General features: G+C 35.7%; 1 protein-coding gene across 10 annotated transcripts in view; it reads right to left on the bottom strand.

Moving 5' to 3' along the window:
- Tlk (Tousled-like kinase) overlaps nucleotides 1-19,068 on the bottom strand; it is a 438,411-nt gene that overhangs the window by 34,151 nt on the left and 385,192 nt on the right. For all 10 annotated transcript variants that reach the window (XM_069820426.1, XM_069820455.1, XM_069820436.1 and 7 more), the window contains 2 exons: nucleotides 10,677-10,933; nucleotides 6,412-6,543 (listed from right to left, as the gene is read on the bottom strand). In XM_069820426.1, the coding sequence (XP_069676527.1) occupies nucleotides 6,412-6,543; nucleotides 10,677-10,933 (389 nt within the window). The remainder of the gene's footprint in view (nucleotides 1-6,411; nucleotides 6,544-10,676; nucleotides 10,934-19,068) is intronic.

The following is a 19,068-nucleotide window of genomic DNA, read 5'->3' as shown; positions in this document are numbered from 1 at the left end:
TATTCAAAGGAAGGTAAGTCATAAAGCTGTGTGCAAAATGGAACATTCATCTCACCATATTTCAAAATAGAGATTCTGGACTTGACAACTTTCTCGTTTCTAAGGTAAGAGATGCACCTGCAACTCTCTGTAAATAAGGTGACCAGCACGTTGGCCTTTGAAGCAGATGTGACCAAGATGAAGCCTATAACCTGACGTAATTTGGTGTTAGTTTATATGCCGCACATCTTTACACATGCTAAATATGCTGATTTGATGTTGTTTACAGTTTTTTGTAATGGAACACCCATTGCTGCTTGAAGAGAATATCATCAACAGTTTCAGGATTACTGGATTTAAAAGTGGCTACAACAAACTGCATGAGTCTAGTACTATTTCTAGCAGCTGTAATCTGTCTGAACAAACATGAATGAACTGTGCAGTATAACACATCCTTCAGTTTGTAGAATGCAATCATATTACAAGCATACAGAGAAATTTCTACACATATCAGTGTATGGCAAACAATAGGTCAAGAAGGTTTTACATCCATTTCCAGTGACGATGCACCCATAAGGGCTGCAACCCTACCTAACAGTAAGCCATTCCCGAAAGATATGTCTGTATATTGAATATATTATTCATTTCTACTGTCTTCGCCTTCAGAAAAATGCTGGTAGATACTTTTGTCAAGCTATATGTAGTGCACTGCCAACAGTGCTTGACTTTTGTCAAGCTATACGTAGCGGCATGGGCTGTGTCCATATAATGCACTTGTAGGCTGACTCCTGTTTGAGAGCGGTGGGTGAGGGTACTGGTGTTGTGAATACCAAAAGCTTCAGACTGCAGTGAATGCAGACCATATGGCAAAGCAGGTAGCAATTTCACATTTTTTCGTGTTGTGTTCTTTTTATTGTGCCAAATATAGTACAGTACTTTTAAATTAAATTTTATAGTATAAAGTGTTTCAAAAACTTCAATTATAAACAAACATGAATATCAACGACAACAGCAGCAGCAGACTGAACTGGATCAGTAGTTGATTATGGCTTCAGCCTCAATACAGGTAAAATTTATTAATAAATTAATTTTTGCTGTGGTACACAAGACATAATAATGCTGTATATTGAAAATTTTAGTGCAGCCCTATCAAGCTAAAATCTCACGAGCTGCCACTGTCCATGTCACATAGAGGACATGCAGAATTTTCACCAAAATATGAAGACAATCGCTTGGAATTTTGTAGTAGGCGAGTAAATACTAACTGCCAAGATATTCCATGAAGCTACAGTCACCTGTGGCAATACTAACACCAAACACTTGTATGGCAGTCTGATGAAAAACAGAAATATTCCAACATTGATTCTCTGTAAATGCGTGGTATGGTGTGAGTAATAATCAATTGGGTCCACTGTATTATTAAATCGTCTTACAGGGCCCATTTATGTACAACTTCTGCAAAACGAACGTCCACTATTATTGAAGAGGTTCCCCTTGGCTACAACAAGAGTCCTATATTCTTTCAGCACAATGGAACTCCTGTCCATTAGAACTATCAAGTGATTCCAATATCTAAATCATACTCTTTCTGAACGATGGATTAGTCACAGTGGTATCATTTTCAGACCTCACTCCCTTGAATTTGGGGGGGGGGGGGGATGAAATGTGAAGTATAGATAGAGACAATTTGATCACTCACATTATTAATAGTGCTGCCCTCGTAAAAAAAAAAAATGTCAAGACGATCTGAGAAAAATAATATGTACTACCACCAACAGAATTACAAAATGTATTGATATTGGAAGTGAATTTTTCGAATAATCAATGTAAATTGTCAATGAAAGGGTGCAACTGGCAAAACGTTCTAAGTGCCATTTTTTTAAAAACTGTTTTTCTCGTGATTCATGTTCTATGTGCCATGATACTGTGTTGTAAATGAGCATGGATATGTTTACTGCAAGCAATGAAGATAGTTTGGGTCAAAGGAATTAATTTAACAACTTTTTGTTAAAGCTGTACAACGGTTTTTTGTCCTGTAAAATTATTCACAATGGGACATAGAACCTTTTGTCAGTTGCATCCTTCAATTATTTATATTTTGTCAGACAAAAATTACAAATAATAATACATAATTATCGTTCTTACACACCAATAACTATGAACTGTCAATTATCTGTGTTCTGCCAGTCAATAACAAACAACAATGCATTTAATGTTATTTAATACCTCTTATTATAACTTTTACGCACAAGATTCAAATATCTGTGTCTCCACATCCACTGACAATTGGAAATATGTTTATATAAGGGGCAATGAATAAGTTTCTGGACTGCCGTGAATGTAGGCAACACACAGTATATAGGAAATGAAGTTATCTAGAACCAAAGAAACACCTGGAATCTATACTAAATGCATCACTTGAAAGGCAGAGAAGAAGATTAGCCATAAAGAGTAAATGGGAGAGATTCCAGGAAAAATCGCAATAGGTCCTTGACATGTTTGCACAAAATCACGTGTAGAAGCTCAGTTCTTAAAGACAATCTGATGCTGTCTGATAAACTGACTCAACAGACATGGAAGCAATAATCTTCAGTGACACGTGCATTTATGTTTAACAGTGCAATAAATAAAGTGCAGTTCGGAAATATATTGATTGCACCTTGTATTAAACTGTTTTACTCAAAATTACCGATACAACACACCAAAATATTTACTAGTCCTTCTTAAACAACCCATATATCAAATTACTCTTCTTTGTATACATTTATTTCAGGTGCCAATATTGGTGTTGATGAGTGTGGTACATTTTGACACTTTATCTGTGCACATAAATGCAGTATGTTCTTGCAATTTACATAACCTCCCCCAGCATAAGCTAAGACATCCTCCCGGCAAATAGCACATGACAGCACTGTAAGGTCTGTCATTTGAATGTAATGAGTTTTTACAATATTAGGCAGAACAGTTTTCTAGTCATAACTTATTTGAAAAATAAAATTTCTGTAAAAAGTGTTTTAAAAAATTGCATTTGTAAGTTTCGTTGCAAATATACACAATCTCTCATTCTCAAATTATAAAATTGAGCTCTGTATTTTTACATCTGCTACTGAACTGCCCAAAAAGATGTTTTTAAAATGTCTAGATTGGCAACGAAGCCATTAGTCCTCTTGCATGCCAGTATTTCTGAGGATAGAAACTTCTTTTCTTAGGGTTCTACATCTTCCTAATTACTGCCCAAAAATGTAAAAGTACAGTATGTTACGTTTTAAGTAATGAACGTCATATTCAGAACCATTTTTGTTGTCACATCCGTAATTGCTGTTTTATGTTTTATCACCATTAGTTTTCTTCAAGTATTGAGAATTTTACACAGTATTTAATAAATATTTACTACTTATCACCCCAAAATTATTTCTTTTAAAAAGCAGAACTCATATCTGAAGTCACATCTGACATTCATTTTCTCAATATATTTTCAGATTGACAGGTTACTAAAGATTTCACTTATCAATTCGTAACATAATTTTAATATCTTGTATTTAAGATTGTTACTGTCATTAAAATGTTATAATTTACGTCAATTTTATTTCTGGAAAGCTTGTCTTAAAATGTCACATCCGCACTATGAAATGACTCTTAATGAAAGCGCAATAGTCACATTATTAATTTAATATCCCACACACAGATATTTACAAAGTGAATCAAATGCTGATAGTACAATGTGTTCAATTTAAAAGAGGACTGCATATTATAGAGTACATAACATAACTATGTGCACATTTTGTTTGTAGTAGTAATATATATATCTACATCGCATGTATAAGTCATAATTAGACCACAGAACTTCATCCACTAAAAAGCCTGAAAATATGCATGCAACTATGCAGTAAAAACGGTTGAAATATGTGCTAAAAATTGAAGTACATGCAGTAAAAAATGCACTTTAGAAATTTATTTCGTTTAATAATGTGATATAAATGAAAATAATTTAAAATAATAATTGTCATCAAGCCATCATTTTTATTACATTTATTTTTTCTATAAATGTATTAATTACTAACTTCAACAAATTCCACAATTTGGGACATCTGGCCGAAATCTTCGGCTGACCACTAGGATCCAGAATACACAGCAGAGGTTAAATGAAAAATACAATATGATTGTGGAGAGAATACGGAACAATGATAAATTTAAAAATAAAGTACAATTTGAGTTCGGAGAAACATGAGATGAAAATACATTGAAGAGTAATGAGATGAAGTGAAAAAAAAATTACATACTATTATACAAGTGATTGTGTAAAATGGATAATGAATCTCTTAATACCATTAGACAAATTTTGTTAATGTCCTCATTAGAAAAGTTAAGAGAAAGGAGAATGGTTTTGGATAATGAATCTCTCAATACCATTAGACAAATTTTGTTAATGTCCTCATTAGAGAAGTTAAGAGAAAGGAGAATGGTTTTGGTTAACTTAAATGAAGTTCCCCTAGCACCAAAAAGAAGTCCTTTCACTTCCCATGTATTAATATTCATTTTGTATCTCTCACTGAAGTGAGGAATACATGGGTTGTAAATAGACTTCTTTTCATTGTTAATGTTGTTGGCTTGTTGATCATCCTTCTCGAAACGGACAGTGGGGTCAAGAATGAGGCTTCTTTGATTCCGGCGAACGATGGCTATAGTGTCTGCTCTTCTCATTGACCCATTCTCAGCCAAGCAGTGCACTTCTTCGTAAACCTCCCACTTTGCCTTCCGAAGAGTGGTTGCGATTGAGCTTCTCACTTTATGGTGGCGATTGTTCCTCAGTAGTTCTCCTTTAGAGCAATAACCCAAAACATGACCAAGGGTTTCTACTTCGCTGCATCCTGGATGACGACACTTTTGATCTTGAAAGGAACAACCTGGCACCGATCGTACTGCTGCAATGTTTGTGGACATCTTTATGGCATTGGTCCACTCTGAGGATGATATCCCTCTTCTATTACTAATCCAAGAGTTGTTTTTTGGATCTTCACTGTAAGTTACCACTCCTTTGCCTTTTTGTGGAAGACAACACCAATTATTAAACGACCTCCGCTGTAACTCAGATCTTAAACTTCGGCCTGTCATCGAATGTGCTTCTGCGTTGTTGGGAAGGTTTAATTGTGAAAGAGCTTCAACTTTCTAGCTTTCCAAATTCCCCCCCCCCCCCCCCACATAATTATTAAGACGTAAACAACCAACGATTTCTCCAGGTTCTCTACTGTGAAACTTCTCTTATCTGTCAGAATTTTTAAATGCCGAGAATGATCTCTCTACATCACATGATGTGACTGATACATACTTGTAAGCAGAAATGTTCCGAATTTCAGTGACTGTTTTACATTTTCCACTCACGATGTGAGCAGTTTGAAGCATTTCTTTATTGCCAGAATTATTCCCTAACACACGCTTGCATTTTGCAGCCACTGATTTACCTTGTGACCCAGCAACTGCTTCTAGAGAGTCTTTCACCTTTTGCACAAGTGCAAGGGATTATGTTAGGGGAGTACCCACGTTTTCCAGCTTGGTAATGCTGCTCTCTGTCATATAAAAGAGCTCGTTCCGGAGGTTCTCTTTTTACATAATTTTTATGTAACTTGGAAATTATTCTTATTTTTATTAGAGAGAAATTTTGAAATTAGATAATAAATCGGACAAAACAAAAAAAGATGTTAATATATGCATTTAAAAGACAAACCTTCAAAATGTGCATTTGTGCAAAATAGAGCTGGCTTCATTCACACATAAAAACCATGATCGGCAAAGATCCACTTTTACTTTTCAACATGCCAAAGCAATAAAAAAACATGCAATTCCATGATGTTCCATGGTCTAGTGATGATAAATAATCAAGCAATTAATTGTTGTGGACAAATACATTGAAACAATGAACATCATTTCCAACATATGCAGGGCCTCTTTTAAATCGAATGTTCTGTTATGCAAACCTAGCTTTCCGGTAAAGCTCCCTGTGAAGCAGACTTGAATAAATTCAAGGGAAAAATTGTTCCAAGGCCAGGTATCGGTCCCAGGACCTTTGGCTTAGTGCACCAATGCTCTACCGACTGAGCTGCCCAGGAACTTCACCAGACACCGTTTAAATTTTTCCCTTTTTATCCACATAACTCGAGTGGGCTGACAAGATGCCAGAAACCCACACTGAGTGCACACAAACCCTGGGCGACTTGAAATTGTGGTTTTCTGTTAACGTACCTAATATATGTGTTACTGTGTTAACAGAAAACCACAATTTGAAGTCACACAGAGTTTGTGTGCACTCGATGTGAGTTTCTGGCACTGTCAGCCCACTCGAGTTATGTGGATAAAAAGGGAAAAATTGAATGTTCTGTATTTGAAAATAAAAGGGTTTCAGTCAAACATGAACATGATTGGCAACAATATACCTACCTGTACTTGCTTGTTGATCATGGTTGGAAGGGGCCTGGGCGGATGCATGAGGTTTGAGAAGTCTGGTGCTACTGACTGTACGCCTGGCGTCTGAGGTGATGGCAGCAATGCTTGCTGGGGGGAGGGAGGGTACTGAAAATAAAAGTAAGGAATTAAAACACTATCAAATGAGTATCACAATTAAAAGCACGAGAATAATTCTTTTTAAAATAGGAATGGCCAAAATAGGTAAGGATGCATGTTACATTTGATTCTTAACTATCTGACACTGAATTATTCCGGACTTTGGATTAATATATTCTCCCCCTCTTTTTCTGTCTCTATGTGAAATGTGAATAGTGCTTACTTTGCAGAGTTGTTGGCTATTATGGCAGAGAACAAGTGTTGTCTTGTCTTATCTCAAGGTAATGGCAATATTTCAACACCTTCTTCTCTCGTCCTTCAAATGACTTTATTCCTAATAACCAATAGTTATCCAAGTTAATCCCCATTAACTTTAAAAATGGAAAGGGTAGCAGATACTACATCGCAGATATTCTTGTACTTCTACTATGTTCATCAGTTGACAAATATATTCATAGATGTAAAGTGTTACAACTTTGTGTAAAAAAAAAAAAAAAAAAAAAAAAACTCGATAAATTTAATTTAAAAAAATCATGTACACTGACGTTCAAAGATATCTGATTCTACTAATCGATAGTGATCGATAATTTGTTGGTGTAAATGTGGATTCTTTAGTTATTACTTCTATTAATAGATGGCGAAGATAATAGTCACTGTTGTCAATCGTAGATAAATATACTTGCATTACAGAATTCCATTTTTCATCCCACTCTACTGATTGTAAAACACCACTGGGTTTAGGTGGAAATCACTGATGTTGTCATTTATGAAAATAATTTATGCTTAATCTACATAACCATTTTCCCTGACACTTTTTTAATGGCCCCAATAATGATGCCACCTATTGAGAACTAGCAGAACTCTTTCAAAGTTTTCAATTTTTTATATCTTCGGTTCTCACTTATCCTATGGTTGGAAAGTTCGTTTACGCGATCATAAAATTGTAGGTCAGATATCTTTGAACTTCAGTATACAATGGCTTACATTAAGGTTAATATCAAATTTACCACCCAGTCAATAATGCTCCATATCACATCATTCAAATGGATAAAGTTACCTACATCTAATTATACCTAATGAAAGATATGGAAGCATGACTGAAAAAATAGCATCCCCTTCAATAACAAAATTATATGATAATAAAAACAAATAAACCAGCAAGAAAATATATTTACTATATCACACAGTAGGAGAAAACGGTCAATACTTCACAATACTACTCACATCTCAATCAATCAAATTAATCTGGATGAATGTTAACACCTGAATAGAAATAGGAACATCAGCTTCAAATTAAGTGGTGCAAAACCTCTAGAGATTTGAAGAAATCAGCCAGAAATAATATAAAATGTATGTCGCCTTATCTGGACGAATGTTAATACTTGGATAGAAAGTAGGAACACCAGTTTCAAATTAAATGGTATAAAATATACAGAGATTTGAATAAATCAGCCAGAAATAATGCATGTCGCCATGTTTCTCCAATAAAATAGCATTGTTAATAAAAAATATGTCATTGTGAAAAAGACCACGAATGAATTAACACAAAAGATAATGGCAACAGAAGCAGTGGTGACAAATCATGTAACAATAGTTCAGGTCATGGATTGTCTAAGTTGGAAGAGTTAGAACACAGGTGTCAGACAGTCTGTTTCAAAGTCAGTTGTAGTCTTGTCACCTAGAACTCAATCAACCTTGCACTGACGAGTAATTCATGCCAAAGTCCAGATTAACAAACTCCACCTGCCAAGATTGCTTGCACTAACTGTACTTTGGATTTTTATTTGGAAAATCCACTGTCATCAGCTGGGTTTGAACTCACAATAGTTGGATTTAAGGACTACCAGATCACGAGGTAAGACTGTTCACTGATTCAATACATAAAGGCCTATGGATTTATGAAATTCATTATTCTTAGCATATTCCATAATCTGATGATAATACAATAGAGTCCTGACTATCTGGTCTTCCTTGTTATCCAGATTGCTTTTTTTTAAATTGCAGTAATGTACATAATATATACAGTACTGAACAATAACAAAGTTTATTAGTCAATTACACACTGTACTGTATTACTTACTTACAAATGGCTTTTAAGGAACCCGGAGGTTCATTGCCGCCCTCACATAAGCCCGCCATCGGTCCCTATCCTGTGCAAGATGAATCCAGTCTCTATCATAATATCCCACCTCCTCAAATCCATTTTAATATTATCCTCCCATCTACGTCTCGGCCTCCCCAAAGGTCTTTTTCCCTGTGGCCACCCAACTAACACTCTATATGCATTTCTGGATTCACCCATATGTGTTATATGCCTTGCCCATCTCCAACGTCTGGATTTAATGTTCCTAATTATGTCAGATGAAGAATACAATACATGCAGTTCTGCGTTGTATAACTTTTTCCATTCTCCTGTAACACCCTTAATCTCTGTTCCTCTCTCAAAGTGAGAGTTCAAGTTTCACAACCATACAGAACAACCGGTAATATAACTGTTTTATAAATTCTAACTTTAAGATTTTTTGACAACTGTACTGTACTATGAATAAAAACTCTATTATATACATGTAACGTCTTTCTACATTACAGAGCCCGACCTTTCTCCCTTTTTAAGATTACAGGATCAAGAACTACATAGTGCTCTCACCCTCCATATTATCCGGATTGCTCTCGACCTGTATAGTTCGGATAATCTACACTCTACTGTACTGTAGTACGATTTTGTGACACAATATTTAACAGAATAACTAAAACTCCACATACTATGTACATAAATAATTGTACCTTATGCAATAGCTTAATAAGAGAAATCTGATTAAGACTACCTATGCTAAAGAGTACAATGCTATGAACAGCGAAAATAATGCAATTCACTTTGATATGATTTCTTATCAAAATTCCATATGGATTATACATTAATAACACAACACAGATCTTCTCTTTTAATAGATAAACAATCTCAGGTTCATTTACTAGAGCTAAAAAACAACAAAAGAATGATTGGGTATTACTACTTCTGTAATCAATATCACTGTGAAATGTGTAAGGGGCAAATATAATAAAACTATGAAAAGTGGCATAGAATAAAATTATATATGTCGGGAAAACTAACATCAACATGATGATCTGGAAATCAATACTCTGCAATTATGTTGTTGTTTTCTAATGGCAGATTGCTGGACTCTGAAATATAGCTTGGTCAAATTTCCTGGAGGCTGCAGAATTCAAACTTCGTGTTCAAAATGACTGCCTGGCCGGGAGGCTTCTATACAAGATTGAAATTTTGAATTCATAAAATGTGTTTTTTGTAAAAAGTATCTACTAATGGACATATCACTTCTGATTAAGGTTTTGGCTGATATATACAACATCTATTATCGGGCAGTACATCTCACTTGACGATGTATGACGAAGGAAGAACAATAATTGTGTTTTACGTAAAAAGTATCTAGTAATGGACATAGACCACCTATTGACTTGTTATTACCTCCAGATCTAGACACGTCATGAGTGATGCCTTGTTGGTGTCACTTGTGGAGGTCCTGTCTTTGGACAGTTGATTAAACAACAATGGACACAGATCACCTATTGACTTGTTAAGTTCTTGTTCAGACTCTAAAACTGCTCAATGCTACAGTCATTGCTAAATAGTATGGCTTCTACACAAGATTGGAATTTTAAATCCATAAAATGTGTTTTACGTAAAAAGTATCTACTATTGGACATAAACCACCTATTGACTTGTTAAGTTCTTGTTCAGACTCTAAATTGTTCAATGCTACATTCAGTGCTAAATAGTACGGTAACCAATTTGTCAGTGAAAAGCAATCACTGCTAACATTTATTCTCCTTTCTTAGGCTTCAACTCATGAAGGTTCAAAGCTGAGTCAAGAACAGTACAAAAGTAATTTTTAAGTGAATCACTAAATCCTACCATATTAACACTATATAACTTAAGTATAATTTTCTTTCAAAGTAATCTGTACGAAATTCAAGAAAACCTCACACAGAAATTCAGTTCTGTAACATCCTCTATCTTGAATAACTTCGCCTGACTTTCATGGCAATATTTTGAGTATTATATTCATATAATCAAAGTTACAAGAAAGAAGGAATAAAATATTAAAATGAATAGTACTAACCATGGGATATGCCTGGGGGGAAGGACTCTTGGAACCGCCATGTCGAATGGGACTGGTACCCGCATGTTTGGGGAAGTACTCGTTGATCTTCTTGTTGTCTCCCGTGCGAGCACCTTTGCCTCCTGCAGCACCCACAGGCCCTGCAACCCCCCCTCCCCCATCTTCTGCCTTACGCTTGCGCTTCCTTTCCGAAGGTGGGCGGGAAGAGATCTTTTCAGGAGTGTTAGGGTCCACCTCTTTATCACTATGAGACGAACCTGTTAAAGAGCAATACGTTAAATTATTTCCTTTAATAAATGAAACAACCACTTTACCATCAAGAAGCAAGTATCAGACATCATTCCCCTCTCTGAAATTAACAAAATTATTTTATACCCTTTCCAATCAAAATTCTATACTGCCACATTTGCACATTATTCCAACAAAATGATAATTATAAGATTTATTCTTCTAAATGCTGAAAGTTATCACTTCTATTATGACATACAACTGTACAAACACTTTTTACTCACCATTCTATCAGTAATAACTATGTAGAAAGAGTTAATGTTAACTACAAACACAGGAATGGAGGCAGCAACAAATAAAACATAACCACAAATAGTTCTCGACTTTGATGAGTGTGTTATACGTTAACTTGATCTTGAGTTGGAAAGTCATAAACAATACACAGGCTACAACTGATATTCATTATAGTTATTTATACTGCAGGCAGTGCAATCAATTTCTTGTGCTACTGAATAAGTCTCATGACATAGCGTGACTTACAACTTATGACCACCATCAGATGCAATTATAAAGTGCTTCTGAAGGCTCTATAGAAACTTACGGTGATCATGGGGAAAGTATCAACTTCTGATATATCTAGTAAAACATGTGGAAGGTACAGAGTAAGACTGAGATGAGCATTCCCTTTCCCCTCACCCCAATGACAGACAGACAGACAGACAGCTGGTGGGTGTCAGAAAAGCGAGTGATGAATCCAGTTCCCAATGGCTGAGTGATCCAGGAAGCGGGTGGAAAAGAGTTAAAAAAACAGATGTTACAGAGCTGTCAGAAGTCACTTCTTTGGCTGCAGGAAGTGTAGTTGTCAGTGCAGATGGACTAACTCAAAGGCTATGTGTATCTGTAACCTATGCTGTGGCTCAATCAGCAGTGGTTCTCAATACAAGTCCAATGGACCAGGTTCAATTACTAGCAGAAAAGTGCAAATTCATCGCCTTCCTAATGGAACTAGTTACGTATTCCTTATATTGTATTTGTCCTGTACCTAAAGCAATGAACATGAACCATGCTGACTACATAACCACAGAATTCTATACTTCTGTTAATGTCTATTACTGGTTTATATACTCAAGCCATTATAACTGATAGTTTTATGTAATGTTTGTAAAAAGAGATACAACGTCGCCTCAATGACCATTACATAATAGCTGACGAGTCCTTCGCACCTATTCTGATGCTTGACTATATAATGCTATGAATTTACACACAGGATTTTCACACCGTGAAAAATATTCTTTGTATGTTATACACTTGTCCAGCATCATGATGAATTTGGGGACCAAGCTAGATAGTGAAATCCTGTTTCGAAAATCAGCTATAATGGCTGTGGGGATCATCATACTGACTACACGTTACCCTTATTTTGGTGCTGAGGCATGTGGATGTGAAGCCAGCAGTTGGCTGGATGGCCATGGCCCTTCATGAGCTGTTGTGTTATGGATTATATACTTACATTTAAGTGAAATTTAATAACTAAGTACCCTAAGTATCTGTGTAAGAAAGAGGTTAGACGTGAATTAACATTTCTATTTCAAAATTATATGTGGAGTGTTCACACAGTAGGTTCTAATTTAGAATATAAAAATTTTATTAACAATGAAATCCCTTGGTGAAAACAGAAACTACTACTGCACTGAAGTCGTTTTCCTGCATAGTTGCCATATTATCTGTTCAGATATTTGTTCCATCTTGTCATAAACTCATGGCTATTGTAATACAGTATCTCGAAATAAATGTTGTTGTTGTTTTCTAATGCCAGGCATTTTACAATAAAGTCATTTGACCTCTTGCACTCCAATATTTTTCAAAAATATTGTCCTCGAAATAAATGTAGTTCCAATGAAAACAACAGTCACGTCACATGGATGTTTTCAAGTCTTTATTCTGGACTCATCTTCCGCTCATTTTTAATTGGTTATTTTACGATGCTTTATCAACTGCTAAAGTTATCTAGCATCTGAATGAGATCAAGATGATAATGCCAGCTGAGTCCAGAGTCCAGCACCGAAAGTTACCCTGCATTTGCTTTCAGTTGGTTGAGGGGAAAACCCCGGAAAAAACCTCAACCAGGTAACTTGTCTCAACCAGGATTCGAACCCGGGCCCACTCGTTTCATAGTCAGATGTGCTAACCATTATTCTGCAGCGATGGACTCTGCTCATTTTCTTCAGTGGTCCAAAATGTGGAGCAATATCAAACTACAGAAAAGACACTCCAGATTATCCCTTTGTTCTTCTAGTATTTTCATGATATTTGCAGTAATGGTCGTACATGGTTCATGTGGTGCCCACTGCTCAGGAATCTTATGGTATTAAAACAAATCAAGAATAATATGGTGGACATTGCCAATGCACACGTGCTAAACTAGTAACCAGATGAATGGTCAAATATCTGCCTTCTCTGATCAAGCCATGGCATGTCATTGTCCGTTATAAAGTCCCCCCCCCCCCCCCGCCACAGTCCTCATTGCCCGATTTGACATTCATTCTGTTAAATTTCAGATACCATTCCGAAATATTATAACATCTGGGCTGTGAATTTCCAATAATTTTCTTTGAATTTCTGCCCATAATGATCAAAAGAAAAATTCAAATCCTTACCTTGTCCTACCATAACTTCAGTCCCTCATTCTGTCCCAACTGTATACAAAAATGACGACTACAACAAATGTATATATGTAATTTATTCATAATAGACTACACAGAGTATAAAATACATAAATTACTCAAAATGTCCACCTTTTGCATTGACACATATCTTCAAACGTTCCAGCCAACATCTATCGCGGGACGCATGATATCTAGAGGTATTGAGGCTGCTGCCATCACCAAATCTGCATTTATGGACTTGAAATTGTGGTGAGATTTAGAGCAGTCCTTCTCTTCTAAAATATCCCACAAGCAATAGTCCAGTGGATTTAGCTCAGGGTTTCCAGAGGACCAACTGCTAGCAGGGATAAAGTCAGGAATGTTGCTCTCAATCCAACGTGGACTTTGCCTTGTGGACGAGTGCTAAGTCCTGCTGAAACATCCAGTGCTTTCCAGCAAACAAGGTGGTGTTCAAGGCCATCACAACTTTTTCCATTACGTCGGTTTGGTAGTTAGTGGCATGTGTTTTCACCCCTGTTCACAGAAATTCAGTGATGTGACGCCCTCATATGCCACCCCCCCCCCCCCCACCAAACCTCTTTCCACTTTCGGACATTTCACAGCAGTTTCCTCAGAGGCGTGAGCGTATCCTCGATTATTCTGGTGGTTTAGTTTTTCGTCCATGATGAAAATTTTCTCATCCGTAAAGAGAATTTGACTGTCATAGCGTGCTGCTCTAGAAGTCTCTTGGCTCTTGTGTCTCTTATTTGCCATAAAGCTATTGTCAGATACTGTCTCGTGCATCTTCAGTGTGTTGAAAGTCCAAGATCTTCTTTTATTATGTGTGACATCGTTTCCAGTGCCATTCTTTTTTGCTTGCAGTGCGGATTTCTCTGAATTCTCTAGGCAACGGCTCTGATGGCTGCTGATGTCCTGGTTTTGTGTGGCCGACCGCTTCTAGCTCTTGTCATCACAAGAGGATTCATCAATACACAAATTTCTTTGTTATTTGCAGCAGTCGCAACAAGTTTAAAATCTCTACTGGAGTCTTTACACTTGAGTAGCACAATCACTGCAATGTGATTCCCCTTTACTTCACATTCCATCTTAACTAAGCAGCATCTGGCCGTGAACTGCATGCATGCAGGAGCTGGAAGTGTAATCCCACTCTGGTGCGAGCCAAGCCGCAGGTGTGCCAAACTAATATGTTTTGGAGGCAACTCAAACTTAGGGACAGAACTTATGGCAGGACTGGGTAAACTGTGATATTTCACACCATGTTAAGTTCTTAACTGAACTTACTTACGGGAGCTATTTTTCAGCTGAAGACTGTTTCACATATTTTCTCGAAAATTTTCCACTCAAACTTCATTATGTAATCATTTTTTTTTTCAGCTTTCCCTTTTATGCTTGTGGGCATGTTAAAACTACACCCATATTGGGGGGGGGGGGAAGAAAAAAAAAAGAAAAGAGATATACAGAAATAACTGGATTCAACATATATAATTATGCAGAAAGGAAAGGGACAGAATTCCATTGTTAATTCTCAAAAACAAGTTACCAGGCAGAAATCAAGGGCATCTCTGAAGAGACTTCTAGATTACTGAGATAACAATAATCATATTAATAAAAGCACAAAGAAAAAGACGAGAAAAAGATTAGGTGTAACATTCCACACGATTGAAAGCTAATTACATAATTTTTACATAGTAAACGCAGCACAAAAAAATTTCAGCCACTGTAGTACATGAACAAGCAACAGAAATGTTATTAATATTCATAAATAACAGAGAAAAGTCATAATTCTTAGAATACTGCTGTTGTTTGATAAATAACTGCAAGAGAATATTCATTAACCTGTTCTTTATTAGAAACATTTACAACTTAGAGAGAACAGTACAAGGAAGCAAACATACAGAACTCTGTAAGCATATGCAACAATTGGGAGCTGAAATTCAATCAAAGTGGTGATAAAATTACAACGAACTATTTGTGTCTTTTATGTACAAAGATTTACGAAAGAATGATATATAAAAAAACTTAGTATACAAATTATTTAACTGTTAACATTATAAGAGGCACAATCTATACTTCGAATGTAATCCTGCAACCACAAAAATATTCCAGTTTCATTAAAATCACCCTAGAGTATGAGTCAATGGTCACAATGGTAATTCTGTCCAGACAAATAAAAAAAAAAAAAAAAAACAATATTTATGGTTGTCAAAATTATTTGTACATTTGTAATATTCATTTCATTAGATATTGCTATCGTCCTGATGTTATGGACTATAATGATACTTCACAATAATGCATGTAGGTAAAAAAGTTACTTTATATACCTAACCTAGACATCATAGTTGATGTCGCTGATAACCCCATTTCAGAACATTACTCTTTTGATATATAACACCAGTCTTGTACATAACAAAGAGTGCTCTTTGGAAAAGTATTTTTTTAAACTATTACACAGTAGAAAATACCCCTTCGTCAACTATTTAAAATATAATACAATGCAAAGATACACTGATCTTACAGTGAACTTCACTCAAAAACATGTACCTTGCAAAAGGTATAGTGGCGTCATACTTCAGTTACATAAACACAAAAAAAGAAATCTCATGATACACATTTGATAAGAAACTAGAATATTCGCAAGTAATTCTATAGTGAAGTTATTCCCTTTCTGTTTCACAGAGTTACCAAGCAGATGAAAGACAAAACCACATTCTCAAGAATGCTGGTCAGGTTTTCCGAGTTGTTGTGTTTGTGTTACTCATCTTAAGAGAAACTGTCTGCCAGACAGAATAGGTATTAAAATGTTATTTATTTTATAAAATGCGGGAATGAAAGGTATTATTTCAGGAATTTATAAAAAAAACTATTGCTATAATGCAGAAAAAATAAGTGTTATTGTACACTAGATCTTTAATCACTCAGTTTGGCTATTAATGCCAGTCAGTGAGTTATTATTTGAACCGGTAACTTCATACCATGCAAATCTTGAACAAGGTAGAGTAGTGTCCAATATTATTGTATCAAAAGATGGGCAGTCATTTGCCATGGGTTTTCTTAATAAATTGTAAAAGAATTAGGGAACTGCTAGGTACAGTACAAAACCCAATTGCTAGTGAACTGCGTGTCATTGACTAAGCAGAAATTCATTGTGCTTATTGTTAAAGGATTGAACACCGATCAAAATACCCCTCATTTCTCGTGAAAAACAACAACTGAATAGACTACAGTGGACTTTATGTTGTCAGCAAACAGCTGGATACATTAAGAAGATTGATTGATGGTTAAAGGATGAGGAGCACAACAGTCCGAGAGAGATAGATAGAAAGAAAGGAGATGACAACTTCCAATTTGTAGAAAAAAAAAAGTCGTCATTGGTCCATACAATACAGTAAATCTCCACCAGACATCATGGCAAAAACCTATCTAACACTGTCGCTGAATAAAAAAATTGAAGTCACTGAAGCAAAGGAAAAAAGATACGCTCTCTGTACAGGAAATGACATGGTACAAGTTTGACAAAATGCAAATTTACAACACACTTACACAAAAAGATAAAATAATGAACGAGTAGCTGCAAGGAAATAATCAAATGAAAAGGAAGGCAAAGGTTAACTGCGAACAGATAAATAAATTAGGGCAGTAATACTACCTACATTCACTGGCATTGCCAAGATTTACTCACAAACACAGGTATGTAATAGTAATAGTTTCATTATACAGGTTCTCAATATAATTTATTTAAGATTTGAGTATTTTTTTATTGCGGAAACTTGTCCAATTCGGAAAAAATGTTCGGTCCCTTGCAATTTCGCTTTGAACAACTTTTACTGCATATTTTTTGCTCTATGTACTTAATAGTTATTTGATATTTTGGTTTTTCGGTTCGAATTACATGATATTCCTTCCAGAGAAGTCTTAAAATTAATGTTATGAAACGAACAAGGAACTCCCAACAAAGGGCACTTCCCATCTTTTAGACAGAATTCAACAGTTACAAATCAAGAAAGTAAACTTGCGAATTCTAAATGAGGCAGTAGAACAAGTCGACAGCTTCAAATACTTGGGGTGTATTATAAGTATTAATATGAGCTGCTGCCAGGAAGTCATAAGGAGGATAGCAAGGCAAAGGAAGCTTTTAACAGAAATAGGAGCATCTTCTGCAGACCTGTGAAAAAAGCACTAAGGAAGAGACTAGTGAAGTGTTTTGTGTGGCATTATATGGAGAAGAGACATGGATATTATGACATTGAAGAAAAGTGATTAGAAGCATTTGAAATGTGGATATGGAGAAGACTTGAGTGTGTGAAATGGACAGACAAAATAAGAAATGAAGCTGTGTTGGAGAGTGAGTGAAGAGAGAATGATGCTGAAACTGATCAGAAAGAGAAAAAGGAATTCGTTGGGTCGCTGGCTGAGAAGAAACTACCTACTGAAGGATGCAATGAAAGGAATAGTGAACAGGAGAAAAGTTCGATGCAGAAGAAGATATCAGATGACAGACAACATTAAGATATATGAATCATATGCGAAGACTCAGAGAAAGGCAGAAAATAGAACGATTGGAGAATGCTGGGTTTGCAGTGAAAGACCTGCCCTCAGGCATAAAACTATGAATGAATGAATATGAAACTCATGGATTTTATTGGAAAGTAAGAAGCGAAATAGTCCAGATAATAATCACTGGAATTTTGTCGTTTAATGACTAACACTTCTCAGAATGAAGGAAGCATTTATTAATATATTTTGAAATACATACGCACATACATAGGTCTATTTCTCATCTATCTGTCTCCCCTCTCTGTGGTGTTGTTATATTATTATTACATACAGAGTTGCAAAATGCACAGATGGGTTAAAACTGCTTTCCAATATTGATGTCTGTGAAGGGACAAAACAAGAAAAGGCACCGCTGCTTGCTATTAGAAATGACATTGTAACCACTTTCTATGGCTGAAGTAACAACAGCTAATTGGTATTCACAAGGAATACAAGGACATAGGCCTAAACTATGAAAAATCTGAGAAAGACCACATCTGTTTTCTACATCATAACAGAGGGAACAATGTATGGTTATAATGAAAGGTTACAACCGTTATTGGACAACTTGAATGATAACATCAGTAACAAGATTACACCAAACTCTTTTGTCTGTCAAACTCAAAGGATTTAAATACTTGAATGCAAGTTCAAGTTGAAACAGAATTTAAAAACTTCAGCCATTTTTACGTTATCAGAATATATTGTAAAATTTAAATGATTATCGTTTTATACAAATTAATAACCATATCACACTCAATAAGAATCATGTCTTTATGTCCTCTCATTTAATGGTGATGGAAACCACTGTAGGATGGAATTCATTACCCAGGCAAGGATAATGATTAGAGGAACTAAATTTTCAAATAGGAAGAAAAAGAGTGATGGCCAGCAATTTTAATTTGGGATAACGCGGAGGAGCAATCAGGTGGCAGAGCTAAATCAAAGTCAGCAAGCCTGCTTCC

The sequence above is a fragment of the Periplaneta americana genome, chromosome 1 (genome assembly GCF_040183065.1).
Source record: "Periplaneta americana isolate PAMFEO1 chromosome 1, P.americana_PAMFEO1_priV1, whole genome shotgun sequence".
NCBI classification, from domain to species: domain Eukaryota; kingdom Metazoa; phylum Arthropoda; class Insecta; order Blattodea; family Blattidae; genus Periplaneta; species Periplaneta americana.
The sequence above is the reverse complement of the archived record's forward strand: the minus strand, read 5'-3'. Positions and strand labels throughout refer to the sequence as shown.